This window comes from Bos indicus, chromosome 4, assembly GCF_029378745.1.
Source record: "Bos indicus isolate NIAB-ARS_2022 breed Sahiwal x Tharparkar chromosome 4, NIAB-ARS_B.indTharparkar_mat_pri_1.0, whole genome shotgun sequence".
NCBI lineage: Eukaryota > Metazoa > Chordata > Mammalia > Artiodactyla > Bovidae > Bos > Bos indicus.
This window is the reverse complement of record NC_091763.1, coordinates 95,612,488-95,631,229: the sequence shown is the minus strand read 5'-3', so window position 1 is coordinate 95,631,229 and position 18,742 is coordinate 95,612,488. Positions and strand designations below refer to the sequence as shown.

Here is an 18,742-nt window from a genome sequence, read left to right as displayed (position 1 = left end):
AGCCTTTGACCGATCACAACAAACTGTGGAAAATTCTCAGAGATAGGAATACCAGACCACCTCACCTACCTCTGGAGAAACCTATATGCAGGTCAAGAAGCAATAGAACTGGACATGGAACAATAGACTGATTCCAAATTGCAAAAAGAGTACATCAAAGCTGTATATCATCACCATGCTTATTTATCTTACATGCAGAGTACGTCATGCAAAATCCCAGGCTGGATGAATCACAAGCTGAAATCAAGATTGCTAGCAGAAATATCAACAACCTCCCAGCATACCAGGCTGATGAACAGTCAGAATAACATGCTTCTATTCCCCTCAACAACACACCAAGTTTAATCAAAATCCAAAACACCATCAAAGATAAAACGCACTATATTTTACGAACCATGTGGGGGAGAAAAAACACTGCCAGAGTGTGCCTTAAAATAATTTATAATTCATCCTCAGCTTAGAGACATTAAAAGATGTCCTTTTTAGAGCACGTGAAGTACAGTGTTTCTCAAAACCTTGATGAAGAGAGTGTCATTTGAGCTCTCTTAAGGAACAGAGAGTGTGAGCAAGCAGACCATACATGATAAACCCCTGGAACACTTCTCTAAGACTTTGGTTTCTTCCTATTCATTATTCCAGAGAATTTCTGGCAACTTTAATATGTAGACTACCATTAAGTTCAGGTTTCAGTCAACCAACTAAGAAAACAATTAGTACTTCTTGCAGCTGGTTGAGTCAGCATGATGGTCCCAGACCCCTGGTATGCATACCCATATTGATAAATTCAACCTGATAAAAATTGTGATTATTCTTCTCTGATCTAGCATCCTTACAGTCTATCAACTAGGCTTATTTGCTAGACTTTTTTGCAGATTTTTTTTTAGGTAGAAACCTTCTTCTGGGTTAGACTGTCTTTCTCAGGCATCTGACTGTTATCACAGGTTTGAAAAAAATGAAGAGTAGTAGAGATGATGAAAGGATATAGCTTTCTTTGTCATCGAGCTCAAGTGAGGTTATTGAGTTTTGAAGCAGGATAGAAACTGCGTCATCAGACAGGAGAAAAGTGGTTGAGTCTTCCAAGTAAGTTCCATCGCAGATTGCCCCCCCCTTTTTTTTAGTTGTTTATTTGGCTGTGTTGGGTCTCAGTTGTGGCACACGGGATCCTTCTTGCAGGATCTTTGTTGGGTCACGTAGGATCCTCCACCACAGCCGACTGACTCTCTGGTTGTGGTGTGTGGACTTAGTTAATCCGTGGCTTGTGGTATCTTAGTTTCCCGACCAGTGATTGAACCCACGTCTTCTGCCAGTTATCCCAACCAGGAAGGGTAGTATGTGTCTTACTAGCATCTAGTAGCTAGAGACCAGGGATGTTGTTAAACATCCCGCACTGCATAGGACCACCTCCATAACAAAAGTATCCAGCCCAAAGGGCTTCCCAGGTGGCACTAGTGGTAAAGAACCCACCTGCCAATGCAGGAAATGTAAGAGACACAGGTTCGATGCCAGGGTTGGGAAGATCCCCTGGAGGAGGGCATGGCAACCCACTCCAGTATTCTTGCCTGGAGAATCCCATAGACAGAGGAGCCTGGTGGGCTACCATCCATAGAGTCGTAAAGAGTCAGACACGACTGAAATGACTTAGCATGCATACATTCAGCCCAAAATATCAACAGTTTGGGGTTTGAAAACCTCTGCTTTCAGCTAGTCATCTTTGTAAGAAGTAACCACCCCACCCTACATCCTTAATTTATTAAATATGCTGATGTTCCTCTCCAGCAATCTCATTTTTTGCCAGAAAGGTGCTCTGATATGATCAGTTATAAGAAGTGCCACTGTCAAATCATAACACTACATTGATTTTTACCACATGTCCTTTTATGCATGCCCTTTATATTGTTCTATGACAGTAGCCACTCAGTTCTGCCAAAGCCACTTTACGGGCACTTCATTCTAGATGGTGGGTGATGTTGTGACTGCCTCTCTGTGAAATGCTGTAGGATAGTAAAGTCACGTCACTTCGTGTCTGCAGAATTCCACTTACCTTTAACCCCAGTAAGGCTGAGAAACTAGTTCTCACATTTCTATTGCCTGAGTCACTCCTAATGCAAATTTCTGATTCTCATTAGCAAAATGAATGTGTGTTCATGCACACACACATGAAAGCTGTTGGGTCCTTCTCCAGCTTATGAAGGAGCTGGGATTGCTGATGACCACATTTTGTTGTTGTTTAGTCTTTAAGTCGTGCCCAACTCTTTTGCAACCCTGTGAACTGTAGCCCACCAGGCTCCTCTGTCCATGGGATTTCCCAGGCAAGAATACTGGAGTCATGCCCTCCTCCAGGGGATCTTCCCCACTCAGGGATCGAACCCAGGTCTCCTGCATTGGCAGGTGGATTTTCTACCACTGAGCCATCAGGGAAGCCCTGATGAAGACCACATTTAGGGTCACTCTTAACATCATCTGAGACACGCTTATAGAACTTGTGTGAAGACGCAGTGCTGCTCACCGATGCCAAGGACCCAGATGCCTCAGCTTGGCTGTAGACTCTCGCCTCACCTCCGAGGCTGCTCACACCTGGTCATGGTTCTGCCGCTCCTGCCTCAGGGTTCCTCATAGTCGACCACCCCTTCACTCTCTGGCCCAGGTGGAAGTGACTCATTCATAGCAGCTTAGTGCATACTTAGGCTCTAGTCATTAGGGAGGCTGGCATTTTTCAGCATCTGTAGTGTAACAAGAGGCAAATCCTGCTTCCATCAGTCTTAACTGTGTGGGGAATTCCCCAAGCATAGAACTAGGTTACAGATTCTGATCGGCTATGTAGAATGGCCAGAGTCCACTTGGCTGAGTCCCAGCTCTCTCTCCCTTCTGCTCAAAACAGAAAACCAGGAGTCATCCTGACTTCTCCTCTTCCCCTCCCTTGGTACATCAGCAAGTAGTTGACTCTTTCTCCAAAATACAGTCTTGAATCCATCCTTGTTTTGGCTCTTGTGTCAAGGACTTGCTGCAGATGACTATTACCCACTTCATCTGAATTACTGTAACAGCCTCTTCTCTTCCCATCTCCACGTCCGTGTTCCCCAGAGCAGCAAGGGGATGTGTCTTTGTAAATCACCCTCTCAAACTTGTTTGCTTTTTAAAGCCTTCAGTGACTTTTTTGAGCACTTAAAATCCCAAATCCTTATTTTGGGCTAAGGAGAGTGATCTTATGCCTCATTTTACATGGGATACAGTTTTTAAGAGAGCTTCCGTTTTATTCTCAAAACCCTACAGTTTGGACAGCATGTTAGTCCCTTTACTGTGAGGCCCTAAGTTTTCTGGGCCCTGCCCACCCCCCCTCACTCGGAAAACTGCACTCAGATTTGTGTTCTCTGAGCTCTTGGCCCTCCTTTGGGGACTTGCAAGTTCTTTCCTTCTCCCTGGTACACTTTTCCTCACCTTCTTCACATAGCTCTCGCCTTATTGTCCTTCAAGCCTTAGATTCATGGGTGTCCCTGAGGCGCTTTTCCTTAACTCTCTAACAGCATCACTTCCTTGTTCTCTGCATCACTTCCTTATTCATTTCCTCCATGGAGTCACCAGAATGTGACGTTTAATTCTCTGTTGTTGGTCAGTCGCTCAGTCATGTCTGACTCTTTGCGCCAGGCTTCCCTGCCATCACCAACTCTTGGAGCTTGCTCAAACTCATGTCCATCGAGTCAGTGATGCCATCCAACCATCTCATCCTCTGTCATCCCCTTCTCCTCCCGCCTTCAATCTTTGCCAGCATCAGGGTCTTTTCTAATGAGTCAGTTCTTTTCATCAGGTGGCCAAAGTATCGGAGCTTCAGCTTCAGTAGCAGTTCTTCCAATGAACACCCAGGACTGATCTCCTGTAGGATGGACTGGTTGGATCTCCTTGCTGTCCAAGGGACTCTCAGGGGTCTTCTCCAACACCACAGTTCAAAAGCATCAATTCTTTGGCCCTCAGCTTTCTTTATGGTCCAACTCTCACATCCATACATGACTACTGGAAAAACCATCAGTTCAGTTCAGTCACTCAGTCGTGTCCAACTCTGCGACCCCGTGGACTGCAGCAGGCCAGGTGTCCCTGTCCATCACCAACTCCCAGAGTTTACTCAGACTCATGTCCATTGAGTTGGTGATGCCATCCAACCATCTCATCCTCTGTTAGCCTTTGCCCCGCTTCATTTTGTACTCCAAGGCCAAACTTGCTTGTTACTCCAGGGATTTCTTGATTTCCTTCTTTTGCATTCCAGTCCCTTATGATGAAAAGGACATCTTTTTTTTTTTTTTGGTGTTAGTTCTAGAAGGTCTTGTAGGTCTTCATAGAACTGTTCAACTTCAGCTTCTTTGGCATTAGTGGTTGGGGCATAGATTTGGATTACTGTAATATTGAATGGTTTGCCTTGGAAACAGATCATTCTGTCATTTTTGAGATTGCACCCAAGTATTGCATTTCAGACTCTTGTTGATTATGAGGGCTACTCCATTTCTTGTAAGGGATTCTTGCCCACAGTAGTAGATATAATGGTCATCTGATTAAATTTGGCCATTCTGGTCCATTTTAGTTCACTGATTCCTAAAATGTCAATGTTCACTCTTGCCATCTCCTGTTCGACCACTTCCAGTTTACCTTGATTCATGGACCTGACATTCCAGGTTCCTGTGCAGTATTGTTCTTTACAGCATCGGACTTTACTTCACATCACCAGTCACATCCACAACTGGGCATTGTTTTTGCTTTGGCTCCGTCTCCATTCTTTCTGGAGTTATTTCTCCACTCTTCTTCAGTAGCATATTGAGCACCTACCAACCTGGAGAGTTCATCTTTCAGTGTCATATCTTTTTGCCTTTTCATACTATGCATGGGGTTCTCAAGGCAAGAATATTGAGGTGGTTTGCTATTCCCTTCTCCAGTGGACCATATTTTGTCAGAACTCTCCACCATGACCCATCCGTCTTGGGTGGCCCTACACAGCATGGCTCATAGTTTCATTGAGTTAAGACAAGGCTGTGGTCCATGTGTTCAGTTTGGTTAGTTTTCTGTAATTGTGGTTTCCATTCTGTCTGCCCTCTGATGGATAAGGATAAGAGGCTTGTGGAAGCTTCCTGATGGGAGGGACTGACTGTGGGAGAATCTGGGTCTTGCTCTGATGGGCGGGGGCATGCTCAGTAAATCTTTAATCCAATTTTCTGTTGATGGGCAGGACTGTGTTCCCTCCCTGTTTGGCCTGAGGCCAAACTATGGTAGGGATAATGGTGGTAATGGTGACCTCCTTAAGAAGGACTTTAGCCAGGACTGTTGTATTCAGTGCCCCCCGATCCCATGGCAGGTGACTGTCAACCCATGCCTCTGCCAGAGACTCCTGGACACTCACAGGCAAGTCTGGCTCAGTCTCCTGTGGGATCACTGCTCCTTTCTCCTGGGTCCTGGTGTGCACAAGATTTTGTTTGTGCCCTCCAAGAGTCTGTTTCCCCAGTCCTGTGGAAGTTCTGTAATCAAATACTGCTGGGGGTTCTCAGTCCCTATGTCGGATCCCCAGGTTGGGAAATCTGTTGTGAGTCCTAGAACTTTAGGGCTGCACAAGTAAGCATCTGTGTCTTACTTTCCATTGTAATCCCAGGGCCTGAACCTGTCACTTAACTGTTCCCTCACTCAATCCCTGTTGTTGTTATTCAGTCTCAGTCATGTCTGACTCTTTGCAACCCCATGGACTGCAGCATGCCAGACTTCCCTATTCTTCACCATCTCCCAGAGCTTGCTCAAACTCATGTCCATTGAGTGATGCCAGCCAACCATCTTATCCTCTGTCATCCCCTTCTTCTCCTGCCTTCAATATTTCTCAGCATCAGGGTCTTTTCTAATGAGTTGGCTGTTTGCATCAGGTGGCCAAAGTATTGGATTTCTAGCTTCAGCATCAGTCCTTGCAATGAATATTCAGGACTGATCTCCTTTAGGATTGACTGGTTTGATCTTGCAGTCCAAGGGACTCTCAAGAGTCTTCTCCAACACCACGGTTCAAAAGCATCAATTCTTCGGCACTCAGCCTTCTTTATGGTTCAACTCTCACATCCATACATGAGTACTGGGAAAGCCATAGCTTTGACTATATGGACCTTTGTTGGCAAAGTAATGTCTCTGCTTTTTAATATGCTCAATCCCTGACCCCTTGACAAAGTTGAGCTCCCATGCTACACAAAGAGAACCCCTCAGTGTGTCTCACAGTTGTCCTTAAGTACAATTTGTATAATTTCACTTTTCCAGTTTCTCCTTCTAGATATATTTTTCCAGAGGAACAGAGGTCCTTCATGCTATGTTTAGAACAGGGTACTTGGATATGTGTGAGTCTGTTGCATTTTCTGCAAGCTCCTGGGTCTGGGAGAAGGAGGCAGGGATGATGAGGGTTCTGTGCTGGGGTGTGGAAACCTTTAACTGTGTGTCTGGGGCCAGATGGGGAGGGCAGAGAATTCACTGCAGGCTCCGACAGGCAGTGGGACTGGGTGCTGAGTCCTTCTCTGGAGCAGAATTTCTCTTGACTTCCTCTGCTTTCTCCTCAGCCTCCCTCTTAGAGGCTTCTTGAACCCCAGAGAAATCTGGACACATCAAGGGCCCAAACCCTTGAGCAAAAATGGCAGGGATGAGAGTAAGGCCTCTGGATCCTGGGGAAGAGCTGGAGCAACGGAGAGAGAAAGACTTCCAGCTAATACCCTAATTGATTCTGTGTTGTCTTTGTCCATAGGAACAACCGAGGAACAAAGCTCAACTGTCACGAGCACAAAGCAGTCGGTAACATCCACAACCGCCAGTGATCAGACATCGAATTCAACCCCATTCAAACACAGTACAGCCCCGACATCCACTGAGACATCCACTGTGACCGCAGCACCGGCCAGCATTGTGGCGTCAACCTCAGCCCAGAAAAGCCCAACTGCCACAGGCAGTGAAGCCACTCTTGTAACTACTGAAGATCCTACAACCACATCAACCACAGTCTCAGCAAGTCCTGAAAGCACGAGCAGCCGGAATGCAATGAATGATTCACCCACACCCAGAATCCCAACTACCCACAGTGTGACCACAGACAGCGTGACTGCTAAGGAAGGCAGTCAGAAAATCTCCACATCTCCAGATCCGAATATCACCCCAAGCATCTCTCCTATTCTGTCCTCCTCGACCAACCTCTCAAGCACTCAGCAGCCTAGCCCCGGCCCTGTGACTTCGGCCCCTGGGACTTCAGAGCCCACAGGGAGTTTCCCTCAGGGATCAGACAAAATGACCGTAACTACAAGTTTAGGCAGGATGACAAGTCCCACCTTCACAGCTCAGGTGACCACACTGAGTAAGTGTTGCCTTGCCTTTTTGAAGCAGAAAGAAACTTTCAGATGTCTATGGTCTGTACCGTTGTTCGACTAGAAGGTGGAGATTCATGCTGTGGGTTAAGGATCGTAAATGTGTACCACCTTCGCTCAGTCTGTTTCCCATCCAGTGGTGAGCAGTGGCCAGCAGAGCTGTGTGTTGTGATGAGAGCTCGAGGTTTTGAACTGCCCAGTGGAGCATTTTCCTTTTTTTTTTTTAAGTGCTAGTCTTAGTCCAGTAAATTCATTTCAAACCTCACTGATGGATCATGAGCCTCGTGGCCCATTTGAGATCTATTGAATCAGAATTTCTTGGTGTGAATCTGAGCATTTGCATTTCGAGGGACCGCCGCCCCCCGCCCCCGCTGCCATGTCATGTGGGTACATGATGAAGTCTGTCCTGTGTGAGAGCAGGGGCCCTGAGCTGGATAAACCTGGACTCCAGTCCCTGCTCTGCCACTTGTTGGTGCGGAATGCATCAAGCTCCTCTGAGCCTCCACTTCCTTGTTTATGAAAGGAGTAATTATGGTACTTTCCTCAGAGTCACTGTGAGGACTGAAGAAGGAAGTACCTGTGAAGCTCTTAGGACCCTGACATGAAGCAGTTACTCAGTTGACATTTGCTGCTGGCATTGTCACTGCTGTTGATACTTCTTCTCTCGGGTTCCTACACCGGCTCATCCAATCTGCTCATCCTGTAATAGGTTATGGGAACTGGCTTCATCCATCTACCTCCTCTTTCTCATAGCTTGCCTCCTTTTGCCTGTGGTCTGTAAAGCCAAAGTGGGGTGGGGGAAGACTAAAGAACCTCAGAAAACTAAGAACAGAAAAAGACTATCTTTTTTCTGTTTCAACTACTCACCTTTCCTCATAAGCTTTGTTTCCCCATTTACAGAAACACAGGTCGCAGTTGAAGGAACTCAACACACCTCCAGTGAGACGCCAGCTGTCACTGTCGCCACTGGAGTTCAGCAACCTACAGGCTCTTCACAGGGACGTGGGACCACATCTCTTGTCAGGAGATCCACCATCTCCAGCACTCAATTGACATCAAATGCCCCCCAAAGCTCCAGCACGCCTTCTCCCACCTCAGTAATTCTAACAAAGATAGGGCAGGTAAGAGAGCCCAGACTCGGAGAGAAAGGGACTCCAGGAAGAGCATCTCTACCCTTCCCTTCCCAGAGCCCCTGGTGGGGGTGTGAGGAGCCAGTATCGTTCACCCACTGTCTCTGGCTTTGCTGGACTCGGCCTTAGACAGCGGGATAACCAGTAACATACCTGGCTGTCAGACCCCAGCTGGCCAGCTCCCAGCTTGCCCGGAGCTACTTGCCTGGTGTCACCCACCTAACGGTGTGTGTACTCAGTCGCTTCAGTTGTGTCCAACTCTTTGCAACCCCATGGACTGTAGCCCGCCAGGCTTCTCTGTCCATGGGATTCATTCCCTCCTCCAGGGCAGTCTTCCCGACCCAGGGAGCAAACCCTGGTCTCTTGCATTGCAGGCAGATTCTGAGCCACCAGGGAAGCACCTAAGGGAGGGAGGGAGGGAGGATTCAAAGACGAGATCCTATCAAGTTAAGCCTGGCCCTTAATCCCAGTGGCTTCTTTCAGATCCAGTGCCATCCTCCTGAAAAGCTGAATGAGAGCAAACTCTCCCTGAACATCTCGGGCGCCAACAGCTGTGTGAGTACCTTGTTCATCGGAGCCCCACCCTGACCTGTATCCTGCAAAGGCGGTTTAGCTCCAGGATTACTCAAAGTGGAAGGGAATGGAGTGTTCCTTGTAGAAAGGAGCTGAGAGATGTGTTCATTTCCTGCCCTTGCTTTTGGTCCTTCCAATCTTACGGAGGGTCAGAACCAGCTTCTCTAAAGGAAGCCCCGCCCACAGGGCTGCTACAGGCCAGAAATACCAGGTCTCCTGAGCTTTCACTTCTGAGAGTCTGACCCAAGCCCTGGTTCTTGCTTGCCTCCATTCAGGATGTGGCTTTGTTAAAGCCCATCTCTTTGGGCTTCAGAGGCCTCAGTTGAAAAGAAGAGGCTTAGTCTGCCTAACTTTCGTTGTTCTAAGAGTCTGTGGTTTTATATTTCCTGCTCCATGTTATCTGACGGCCTGCCTCTAACCCAGGGGAGCCGTTGCCAACAGCTGTTCTTCCACTCAGGATGGTGTGTGTGTGTACTGTTTGAGGGAGATGGTGTCAGCACGTGTGTGAGTGCGTTTGCATGAAAGAGAGAGTTTAGCCGTGTTGTCCACTGCCTTCAGACTGCCAGTCTCCCTAGGATTAAGGGCTTTAGTCTGGGGATATCTGCTGCAGCGCTTACTCAGTAGCTGAGGCCTGAGTGAGTGCTGGTGATGGATGGCTCACTGCCGCCCTCTCCTGGTCAGTGGCTATTTTGCAAACACCCCTAGGAACCAGAAAGTGAAAGCAAGCAGCATGGAAAACTTGGGTTTACGATACTTTAATGCTACCTGTTTTCTGCAGTTGTTTTCTTTCGGGTGTCCATTTTGCTGGAATTTTCCAAGTGAACTATAGAAAAGCTGGAGTTTTCAAACAGAGCAGGGTTTTCCTGGGATTGGGCTTGTTGGACAAGGTGAGAAAGACACTGACGCTTGCCCAGCCTTTCCTCCGGCTCTTTTTGGCTGAAACTTGGCAGGGGTGTGTTTGGTGGTAAGCCTTCTTTTGCCATAAATGGGAAGAGGAAAGCCCTGCATCTTTACCTGGCAGCAGGGCTGGGGAGTTAGTAGGCCTAAGGAAATGCCAGGTAGAAAACCCAAGGGATGGTTTGTGGGACAAGCCAAAGCAAGAGTCCTATTCTTCATCTGGTATCCTTATTCCAAAGTCTGGTCAGAGAAACACCAGTTTGGGGTGCCTCTGGATGACTGGGTAAAAGCTCCCCACACTTCACTTCCTCACCCTCAGCCCTAAAGCCACATCAGCCATGCTCTTTCTGCTTAGAAATATAGAGGAAGCCCCTCAAAGATGTCCTTGTGCGTCTTTCAGACACTCCCAAGTCCCCCTGTGCAGTGATGGCCTTGCCCTTCTCTTGTCAGCCTATTTATGTTTTTAGTCTTAGCCGAGGGAACAGGCAAGTGTTTCAACTTTGGGATGGATGACCTTGAGCGGAGAGCCGGGCACTTCCCCTCCTGAGGTCTCTGAACTCAGCATCAAGGGCTGGTGAATGCAGGTTCATTGGCATCTTTGCGCTGGCAGTGCCTCCGTGGGTCCTTCCAGGGGAGAGAAATGATGACAGGCAGCAGATCGTGATGCTTAAAGAGCTCTGAGAAAGAGGGGCACACTCGGGGGAATGGCATTGTTCAACCAAGATGAGATAAGCGGGACGGGAGGACGAGGGAGGAGATGTCCACCTGAGCCAGAGAAGGCAGGGGCTGGCCCAGGAGGAGAGTGTGTGACCCACCAGTCCAGGCAGTCGGTTCACAGCTGGCAACAGCATTGTCCTGACCTTAGCTTGCAAGGGCGGCCCCACAAGCCTAGGCCGCTGTTGTGATCCCCAAGGAATTACCTGTTGTTTCCCCACAACAGAACACAGTTGCTTCAAATCACAGACTGGTCGAGGTGTTGTGCCAAGCAGTAAAATCCTCCTTCAACAAAACTCAAGATGAGTGCCATATAGAGATGGCTCCTGGTTCACATGCCCAGGAAGTGGACATCAAACAAATTACTATCATCAGTGAGTTGAGGGCAAGGGCAGGGAGGCCTGTCTGGGGTGGGAATGGGGCAGGGGGGTGACAGGAGCCACAGGATGGGTCAGTTGTCAACTCTCAGTCACCTGCACGAGAAGAGACACCGCTCAGGAGACGGAGGAACAGGAAGTCCTCTGTCCCTGCCATGTCTCTCTGAGCTAGACCATTGAAGCGGCATCTCTCCCTCTCCCCCTCAGCAAAGCTCCAACCCACGGACATTTATAAGTTGCTGAAAAATGACTGGGACAAGCTAGAAGGCGTAAGTAGACGGCCCCACATGCTGGGACAGACTGGGTCAGGAGCCTGTCCCTCGGAAGCCCGTGGTTCCCCGTTTCCACTGTTTCTCATTGCTGAGGAACCTCTGGTTTGCAAGCATCTAGATGGGAGGATAAAAGGGGACAGCAGGGCAGTGGAACAGGCCCCCCAAATCCCAAGTGGAAGAGCTCGTAAGTGAACGGGAGTTCTGAGAGAGAGAGGGACCCGGAACCTATTTTTTGCTCTGTCACTTTCTCTTTCCTGGCCAGGTGGGAGTCAGAGACATGCAGTTTGGGGGTCAAGGACCACCAGAAGAGATGGAGGACCGGTTCAGCATGCCCCTGATCATCACTATTGTCTGCATGGCATCCTTCTTGCTCCTGGTGGCGGCCCTCTATGGCTGCTGCCACCAGCGCCTCTCCCATAGGAAGGACCAGGTGAGGACCAAGCAGTCCAGTTCACCGGAGGACTTTCACCCTGTTATTCCCATATTGGAGAAAAGCCGTGGGCCCTTTCTGATAGGCAGAGGTCATCATCCCTTACAGGAAATGGAAATTTGCCTGAAGAATTAAAGAGGCGGCAAGGGTTTTGGAGTCAAAGAAGACTTGCGTTAAGCCCTAGCTCTGCCTCTGATTAACTGGGTGACCTTGAGCAAGTCATAATCTCTGAGCTTCAGGTTTCTCATCTGCGTAGTGGGAATATCCACCTTGCAGAGTTGCTCTGTGGATCCATTGCTGTAAATGGGCTGAGGCATACCCGTCTAACCAGAAGGTTTATCATCTACCTTCCTAGGATTCCCTTGTAACAGTTCCGCCCAGATTCAGGGTTCTCAACCCTGGCTGCACACTGTGGAGAGCTTTACAAGAAATCCCCCTGCTTAGTTTCCTCACACCCCAACTGAAACGGCATTTCTGGGCCACTGTATTCGTTTAAAGCTTCCCAGGGACTGTCTTCTGCCACTGAGGTTGTATCCCGGGTAAAGAAGGAGAGAAAGCTCCCTTCAGATGGTTTCCACCTGCAGCGGGAGGGCAAAAGTTTCTGTACACATCAGGTTCAGCCTTAAGAGAAGTCCTAGTCATTGGGCCTGATGAAATGCATTTTCTTAGAGTTCTTCCCTGTTCAGAGAAGTGGTGAGGAGGGACCTTGAGAGGAAGGTTTGATGGGGAAGGAGTGGAGGAGGGGAGATGGGAGAACAAAGTCCGTCTCTGCTGACGTTACAGATTTGCCACCAGGGGACAGCTGGGAATTCTAGGGATACTGGGCAGGTTCTCATCTCAAACTTGCCCTGAAGCAAGCCAGCCGTCAGGATTGGCCTCCAGGACCGCCTGGTGTCCACATTAGCTAAATTGGGGTTCCTGAATTATAGGGGAACAAGTGCCAGTATTAAGGTTAGAGCAAGGCTGACTACTCTCAAAAACTACCCTTTTTTCTTGGGTCACCTCTGTCACTCTAGCAACGACTAACAGAGGAGCTACAGACGGTGGAGAATGGTTACCACGACAATCCGACACTGGAAGTGATGGAGACCTCATCAGAGATGCAGGAGAAGAAGGTGGCGAACCTCAATGGGGAGCTGGGGGACAGCTGGATTGTGCCTCTGGACAACCTGACCAAAGATGACCCTGAAGAGGAAGACACACACCTCTAATCGGGGCTGCCGGCCATCTCCGACGGTGCAGAGCTCCAGCCCAACCACCTCAAGTGCCATTTGTAAGGGGAGGAGGAAGACCCTTCTTCCCCTTAGAGGGAAAGACTGGGGAAGAAGAGCAGACTTGGAGGGTCCCTTCATCCCAGTCCCCACAGGCCTTAATTTTTCCCTTTTCAAGCTGAACAAATCACATTCTGTGTAGAATCCTCTTGTAGAATAACCCACTAGTGCCTGAGTGCAGTGCTGCTGGGAGAACAGGGAAGAGCCATAGAAGGAACTCTTCGAGACCATCTACTAGCCTCCATTCACAGACAAGATGACCGAGGCCTAAAGAGGGTAAAGTCAAGGTCACACAGCCACTGGGTGACATGTCGGAATGAAAAGAGACCCTTCATTCAGTCCAGTGCCCGTTCCCACCACACCACGCTGCTGGCATCACCCATGCCCTCCCTCCAGAGCTACCCCGGGCAGGGGTGGAAGCTGCCCATCAGTGGATGGGCTGGAGGGCAGAGCGGGGCTGGATCCTGCCTCCACGGGGTCTGGCTCCTTGAAAGGACAGGTCCCGTTCCTGTCTCGTCTGCCGGCCTTGTCTGCCTGCCTGTGTTCCTGCCCTTTGTTCTCCCTCCCTTCATTCAGTTTTTTCATCCCCACTCTGTTCCAGGGCCTCTGGGACTAACAGAGGTCATTCATGACCCTCAGGCCCTTGTTCTGGAGTCTAGTTTCCTGGCATCTGCTGGCACTGACAGAGCACACAAGACTCCCCCTGTGAACATGTCTGCCCACCAGCCATCTACAGATGAAGAGAGAAAGGGAAGCCCCTCTTTCCAGGATGGGTCCCCACATACCCCCAAGGCTCCCCAAGTGCTGCCTGCCTCCCACCCCCACAGGGACTAAAATCTGCAGCAGCTACCGAAGACAAGATGTTTCCTGTTTCATTGTCATTGCTCAGCCGATGCAATAGAGAGGAGATCCCAGCTCAGTCATTCCCTCTGAGGTTCAGCGTGAATGAGCAGCTTTAGGACAGAGCTTCCTCAGGCCCAGTCAGCAGAGAGGTGTCCAAACAGACAATCGACTGAAACAGGAAGGACAGGCTTTACTTTTCCATTTCATAGGATACTCAGGGGCTTTGCAAGTTGCTCAAGAGTTTTCTCTTTTAATCCAACCCTCTACTGCCAAAGGCCAAAGCTCAAATCATTGAGATGTTTGAAGATTCCAGTCTTCTGTGCACAGGGCAAGAAGAGCCTGGAGGGGAGGTGCACTTCAAGCTGCGTAAGGAGCAGCCAGCCCGAGTAGAATCCCAGCAACCTTTCACTGTCGGGCATGGAGCTAGGCCGTGCCATGTGCCCTCTTCGGTATTCCTAGTGGGGCTGGCTGCCCGGCGCTCCTGCAGGTTCTGGTGGCATTCTCAGGGAAGCACAGTGCCGACCGTTGCCCAGTGGAGGGGTTTGGAGGGAGCTTAGCAGGTAGCAGCTACATAGACGGCACCTGAGGACTGAGCACAACGAGCTTTCATCTGATTTTCTGAGGAGAGGGAATTCTGTGTGGAATTTTGAACTCTGCCGACGGTCTCTCTGTTGCTAGGCATAACGCCCCTAGATCCTACTAGGAAGATGCTTCAGGAGAATTAAAATGGTCACTTGGCCTAGGCTGCGATAGATCTGATAGAATAGGCTCTCTGCTTTGGGACAGGTTATTTTTTTTAAAGGAGAGGATCTTAGGGGGACAATCTGTGTCTTTCCTTGGCCATCTAATTCCCTCTTCATAGTCTTTAGCCATTTGATACCAAGGGGAAGAGGAAGGCCAGAGGTTCAAGTAGGGCCCCCAAGTGAGTTTCCCACAAGCTAGAAAGATGCTAAGGTAACAAAGACCCTGAAGTATTTGCCCTGATTCTTCCCTATTTGGAGGTTGGCAGGATGGAGAATACTGGTTTGGGGGGAAATAGAGGAAAATGCTGTCTCACTGGGAAAAGATGTTTGCTTCTTTCCTACCCAGCATTTGGTTCTTTCTACCCAGTGGGTTTCTATCATGGCCACCATGGGAGAGGCCAGCCTGGATTACTCCTTTGCTGATTCTGGGTCTCATTCCACCAGCCAGGTTTAGACAGAGACAGCAGATACATTCTGGAAGCCAATCAAAGGCCATAAGCCACAGGCCTCTTGGGGAGCGAGAAGGTGACTGGCAAGGACCAGAGAGTAAAAATGAGGCTTGGTCAAGAGGAATGACTGTGGCTCTGTCCAGAGACAGCCTTGACAAGCTCTGGGCTGGTTCAGAGGCTCCTTCTTTGGGTGCATCTAGTTGCCCAGAAGCTAGAACAACTTGCCCTGGCTTGCTCGTGCCACTAGACACCTATGTCAAAGACCATATTGCCACGTGTCTGTAGTGGTCATCTTCTTCCCACATCTTTGCTGGTCTTGGATGCTATCTAGTTAATTCAGATTCTGGGGCTAAGAGAGGAGAGAGAGAGAGAGAACTCAGCATTGACTTGAAACAATCTGTGCCAGAGAGATTATAAACTCTTATTTCGGTGGCACACTGGTTTCCCTAAACTTCATAAAAGGCCAGAAACCGTGAATCTGATGACTGGACGAAATCCAGGGGGAAGCACACTGTCATGGCAGTGGGGAGAGGCGCAGCAATGCTTATGAAGGGGGGCACAGAATATTCGTGTCATAGGACAAGATACAGGTTTAATCTAGTCTAGATGCAAGCCTGTTCTTTCCCTTCTCGATAAGGAAAGCTAACAGAAAGTTTATTTAAATCACTTCTTGAGCTTTTATCTTTTTGACAATATACTGGAGAAACTTTGAAAAACCAGTTCCAGCTGATACACATATATGTATTTTTTGAAAATGTAAATACAACAGCCACATGTTAATCCACCCCGCACTGCTTTGAGTGAATATACTTCGAAAAAAACCTTTGTTAAGAGAGAAGGCTTTTTTCCCTCTAAACAGGAATGTAAATGTCTATTTTACTAGCTTTTGTTTTTCTTTAATGAAAAATGAAATACGAGACAGGCTGATGATGAAGTATTTGTCTTGCAGACTGGGCATTTTTATTTTTAAATATGATCCTCATCCCCTCCCCATGAAGTCCCAGCACGTTACAATAAGGGTTGTAGTCAATATGCACTGGTTGGGAAGAGACTCTCTAGTCATAGAGGGGTTTTAGAACCCAGTCCAATCTTTTATTTTTTTAACAGAAGAAGAGTCTGAAGCCCAGAAAGATAAAGTGACCTGGTGAAACTCATGTATTTAGTGACAGAAAACAGGCTTAAAACCTGGACTGGAAGACTGTCCAGTGCTCTGTGCTTCAGGAAGAAACCAACAAATTAAGGAGAGTGATACCAAGGACAGATCTGCAGCAAGCGTAGGGAGAGCATGAAGACAAAAACAGGAACCTTACTGGTCTGTGGCTTATTTAGATCTAAGACTTAAATGAACAATTTTGTTCTGCCAAGAATAGTTTTGAATAGTTTCTACATATAGGACTAAGGATCAAAGGGAACAAGATGGGAAGGCACAGGGGGCGAGAGTAAAGCAATGGCTTCCATCATTGTCATTAGCTGATTAACTCAGGTTTGGTGAAAATCCTACCCTGAGTCAAAGGAGGGGATTACTATTTGCTCCATGTCTTTTTAAAAAAATTAGTGAATGTTAAAAGAGTTTGCTCAGGAGACTGGGAGAGCTGTGTCTTGGTGGACAGGGGTCTAAAGTACACTGGAATTTACTGAGAAACTTGTTTGTAAAGATTATTACTTATTGCTGTTTTCTTACAAAAGTATATTTTGGAAAGTTGTATACTGTCAATTAAACTGCTTTTGTCTAAGCTGGCTCAAGCGCTAGTATTTTGCTCTGATTGGCTTCCATTCTTCACTTGCGCACATGGCTCATCACTGAAGACCCTCTGCGTAGTGGTGCCTGCTTAACTGCACAGGCCCAGAGCAAAAGGACAGAAGCGAGAGGAAGGACAAAGGGGTTCTGGCGATGATGCCAAGTTCTCCAGATCATCTCAGGCTGCCTTAGGGAGGAGAACCCAAAGTGCCCCATTTCCCTCACAACACATTTATCAGTGTTTTCCCCTCTTCCTTCTCTTCATTTGCCTCAGAAAAAATTGTGACTCACCCACCACCAAAGATCCCAAGGGGGCTGCTGAACCCTGATAGGTATGAAACAGTTTTAAGGACAAGGCAAACATTAATAAAAATACAAAAAAAAATTAAAGGATTCTGTCTGCCAATAAAAGGATCAGTTTACTTGTCAGAAGCCTGTGCCTGTCCCTTACCCAGAGATATGCGAGCATGCCCAGTAATGTCAGACTCAGACCCCATGCAGCACAGGCTCCTCTGTCCCTGAGATTCTCCAGGCAAGGATACTGGAGTGGGTTGCCATTTCCTCCTCCAGGGGATCTTCTGGCTCAGGGATCAAACCCACCTCCTCCTGTATTTCCTGTGTTAGCAGGTGGATTCTTTACCCAGAGATGTAGTGAAGATGAAGGAGGTTCAGGAAAGGAATTGCTCAAAGATGATTCTGATTCTCTTTGTCTCTTGGGGTGGTAATTATCTACTGACATGTTTCTTCACTGCAAGAAGAAAACTTTATCATTCCTAATCTGCTGCAGGGAAACAGGTGAATCTGGTCCATGCTCATACTTGGCTATACAGCAGTCTCTTCTGTTTGCCTGGCATCTTACAGTTTACACATCTTATTTAGGAGTTGTCACCATTCTACCGATAAGGAAACTGGGGACAGAAACTGAGGATTCTCTCAAGATCACACAGCTAGTTAAATGTACCACTAGGCCTCGAATCTACATCTTTTCCCTCCCAAGTTGTACATTCTCTCAACACCATATTGATGCTTGTGTTCCAATAACAACAAAGTATGTTTCCAGAATGCAATTATAATAGGATTTTCCCTTTACATGGGAGTTCCGAAAGGCAGTTAACATCCTTAAGGCTGCCAGAGTTGGGCCAGGGGTATTTTGAGGTTAACTTTAAGAGTGTGCCAAGAATACAGAAAGGAGGAGTACCAAGAACTCAGGAAGGCCTCTGGCCATGCTCAAGGTACACTGTTCTAAGAGAATGACTCATCGTTTATCATGGTCACAAAGACCTATGACTCCATTCTCTTCCTGAAGAGGTCATTCACCCTGCTCCCTGCCCTGCCAACCAAGAGGCACTCTCAGTTGTCATTTTTAATTTGTTATGCCTCTTAGTCACTCTAAGTCTCCATTTTATAAGCTCCCTCCCAAACCGCATATTTACTTTGAATCCTAAGGGTGAAAAAATTAAAGAACAGGACAGCCACTATAGTTAACATAGGTGGTACTGAGATAGCTAGTATTTTTCAATGGCCTTGGCATCTTATAGATTAAAAAGTCACTGGGACCCTAGCAAACAGGGTCTTTACCAGCATTTACTTAAAAGGGAAGGTGAGGCAAAGGAGTTGAGACTGTGCCCAGTGCTACACAAAAGTCACTGGTGGATCTAGATACGAGCCTAGGATTCCTGACTCCTGCCCTGGACCACCCATCCTTACAGCCCGAGTTCAGAGGGCAGGTAGATAACATGTGCTACAGACATTATACCCAATGTCCTAACCTCCCACTTGAAGTTTTGCCAAACATCAGACTTACTAGCCTGGCAGTGGACAGACCAACAGTAGGAAAGCTACTTCTACTATAGCTTTTCTTTCTTTCTTCCTTGTAATATGAATGTTTCTGGACAGAATGTAACTTGACGGCCTTCATCCACACTTGATATGGGAGCAGCTACCGTCTCAACTGTG

At 47.8% G+C, this 18,742-nt stretch overlaps 1 protein-coding gene across 1 annotated transcript in view; it reads left to right on the top strand.

Moving 5' to 3' along the window:
* Positions 1-16,781, top strand: part of PODXL (podocalyxin like) — a 50,087-nt gene extending 33,306 nt beyond the window's left edge. The window contains exons 3-9 of the mRNA XM_070787136.1: positions 6,740-7,339; positions 8,250-8,470; positions 8,963-9,034; positions 10,890-11,037; positions 11,248-11,309; positions 11,575-11,742; positions 12,759-16,781. Of these exons, the coding sequence (XP_070643237.1) occupies positions 6,740-7,339; positions 8,250-8,470; positions 8,963-9,034; positions 10,890-11,037; positions 11,248-11,309; positions 11,575-11,742; positions 12,759-12,953 (1,466 nt within the window). The 3' untranslated portion in view covers positions 12,954-16,781. The remainder of the gene's footprint in view (positions 1-6,739; positions 7,340-8,249; positions 8,471-8,962; positions 9,035-10,889; positions 11,038-11,247; positions 11,310-11,574; positions 11,743-12,758) is intronic.
* The last annotated feature ends 1,961 nt before the right edge of the window (positions 16,782-18,742 follow it).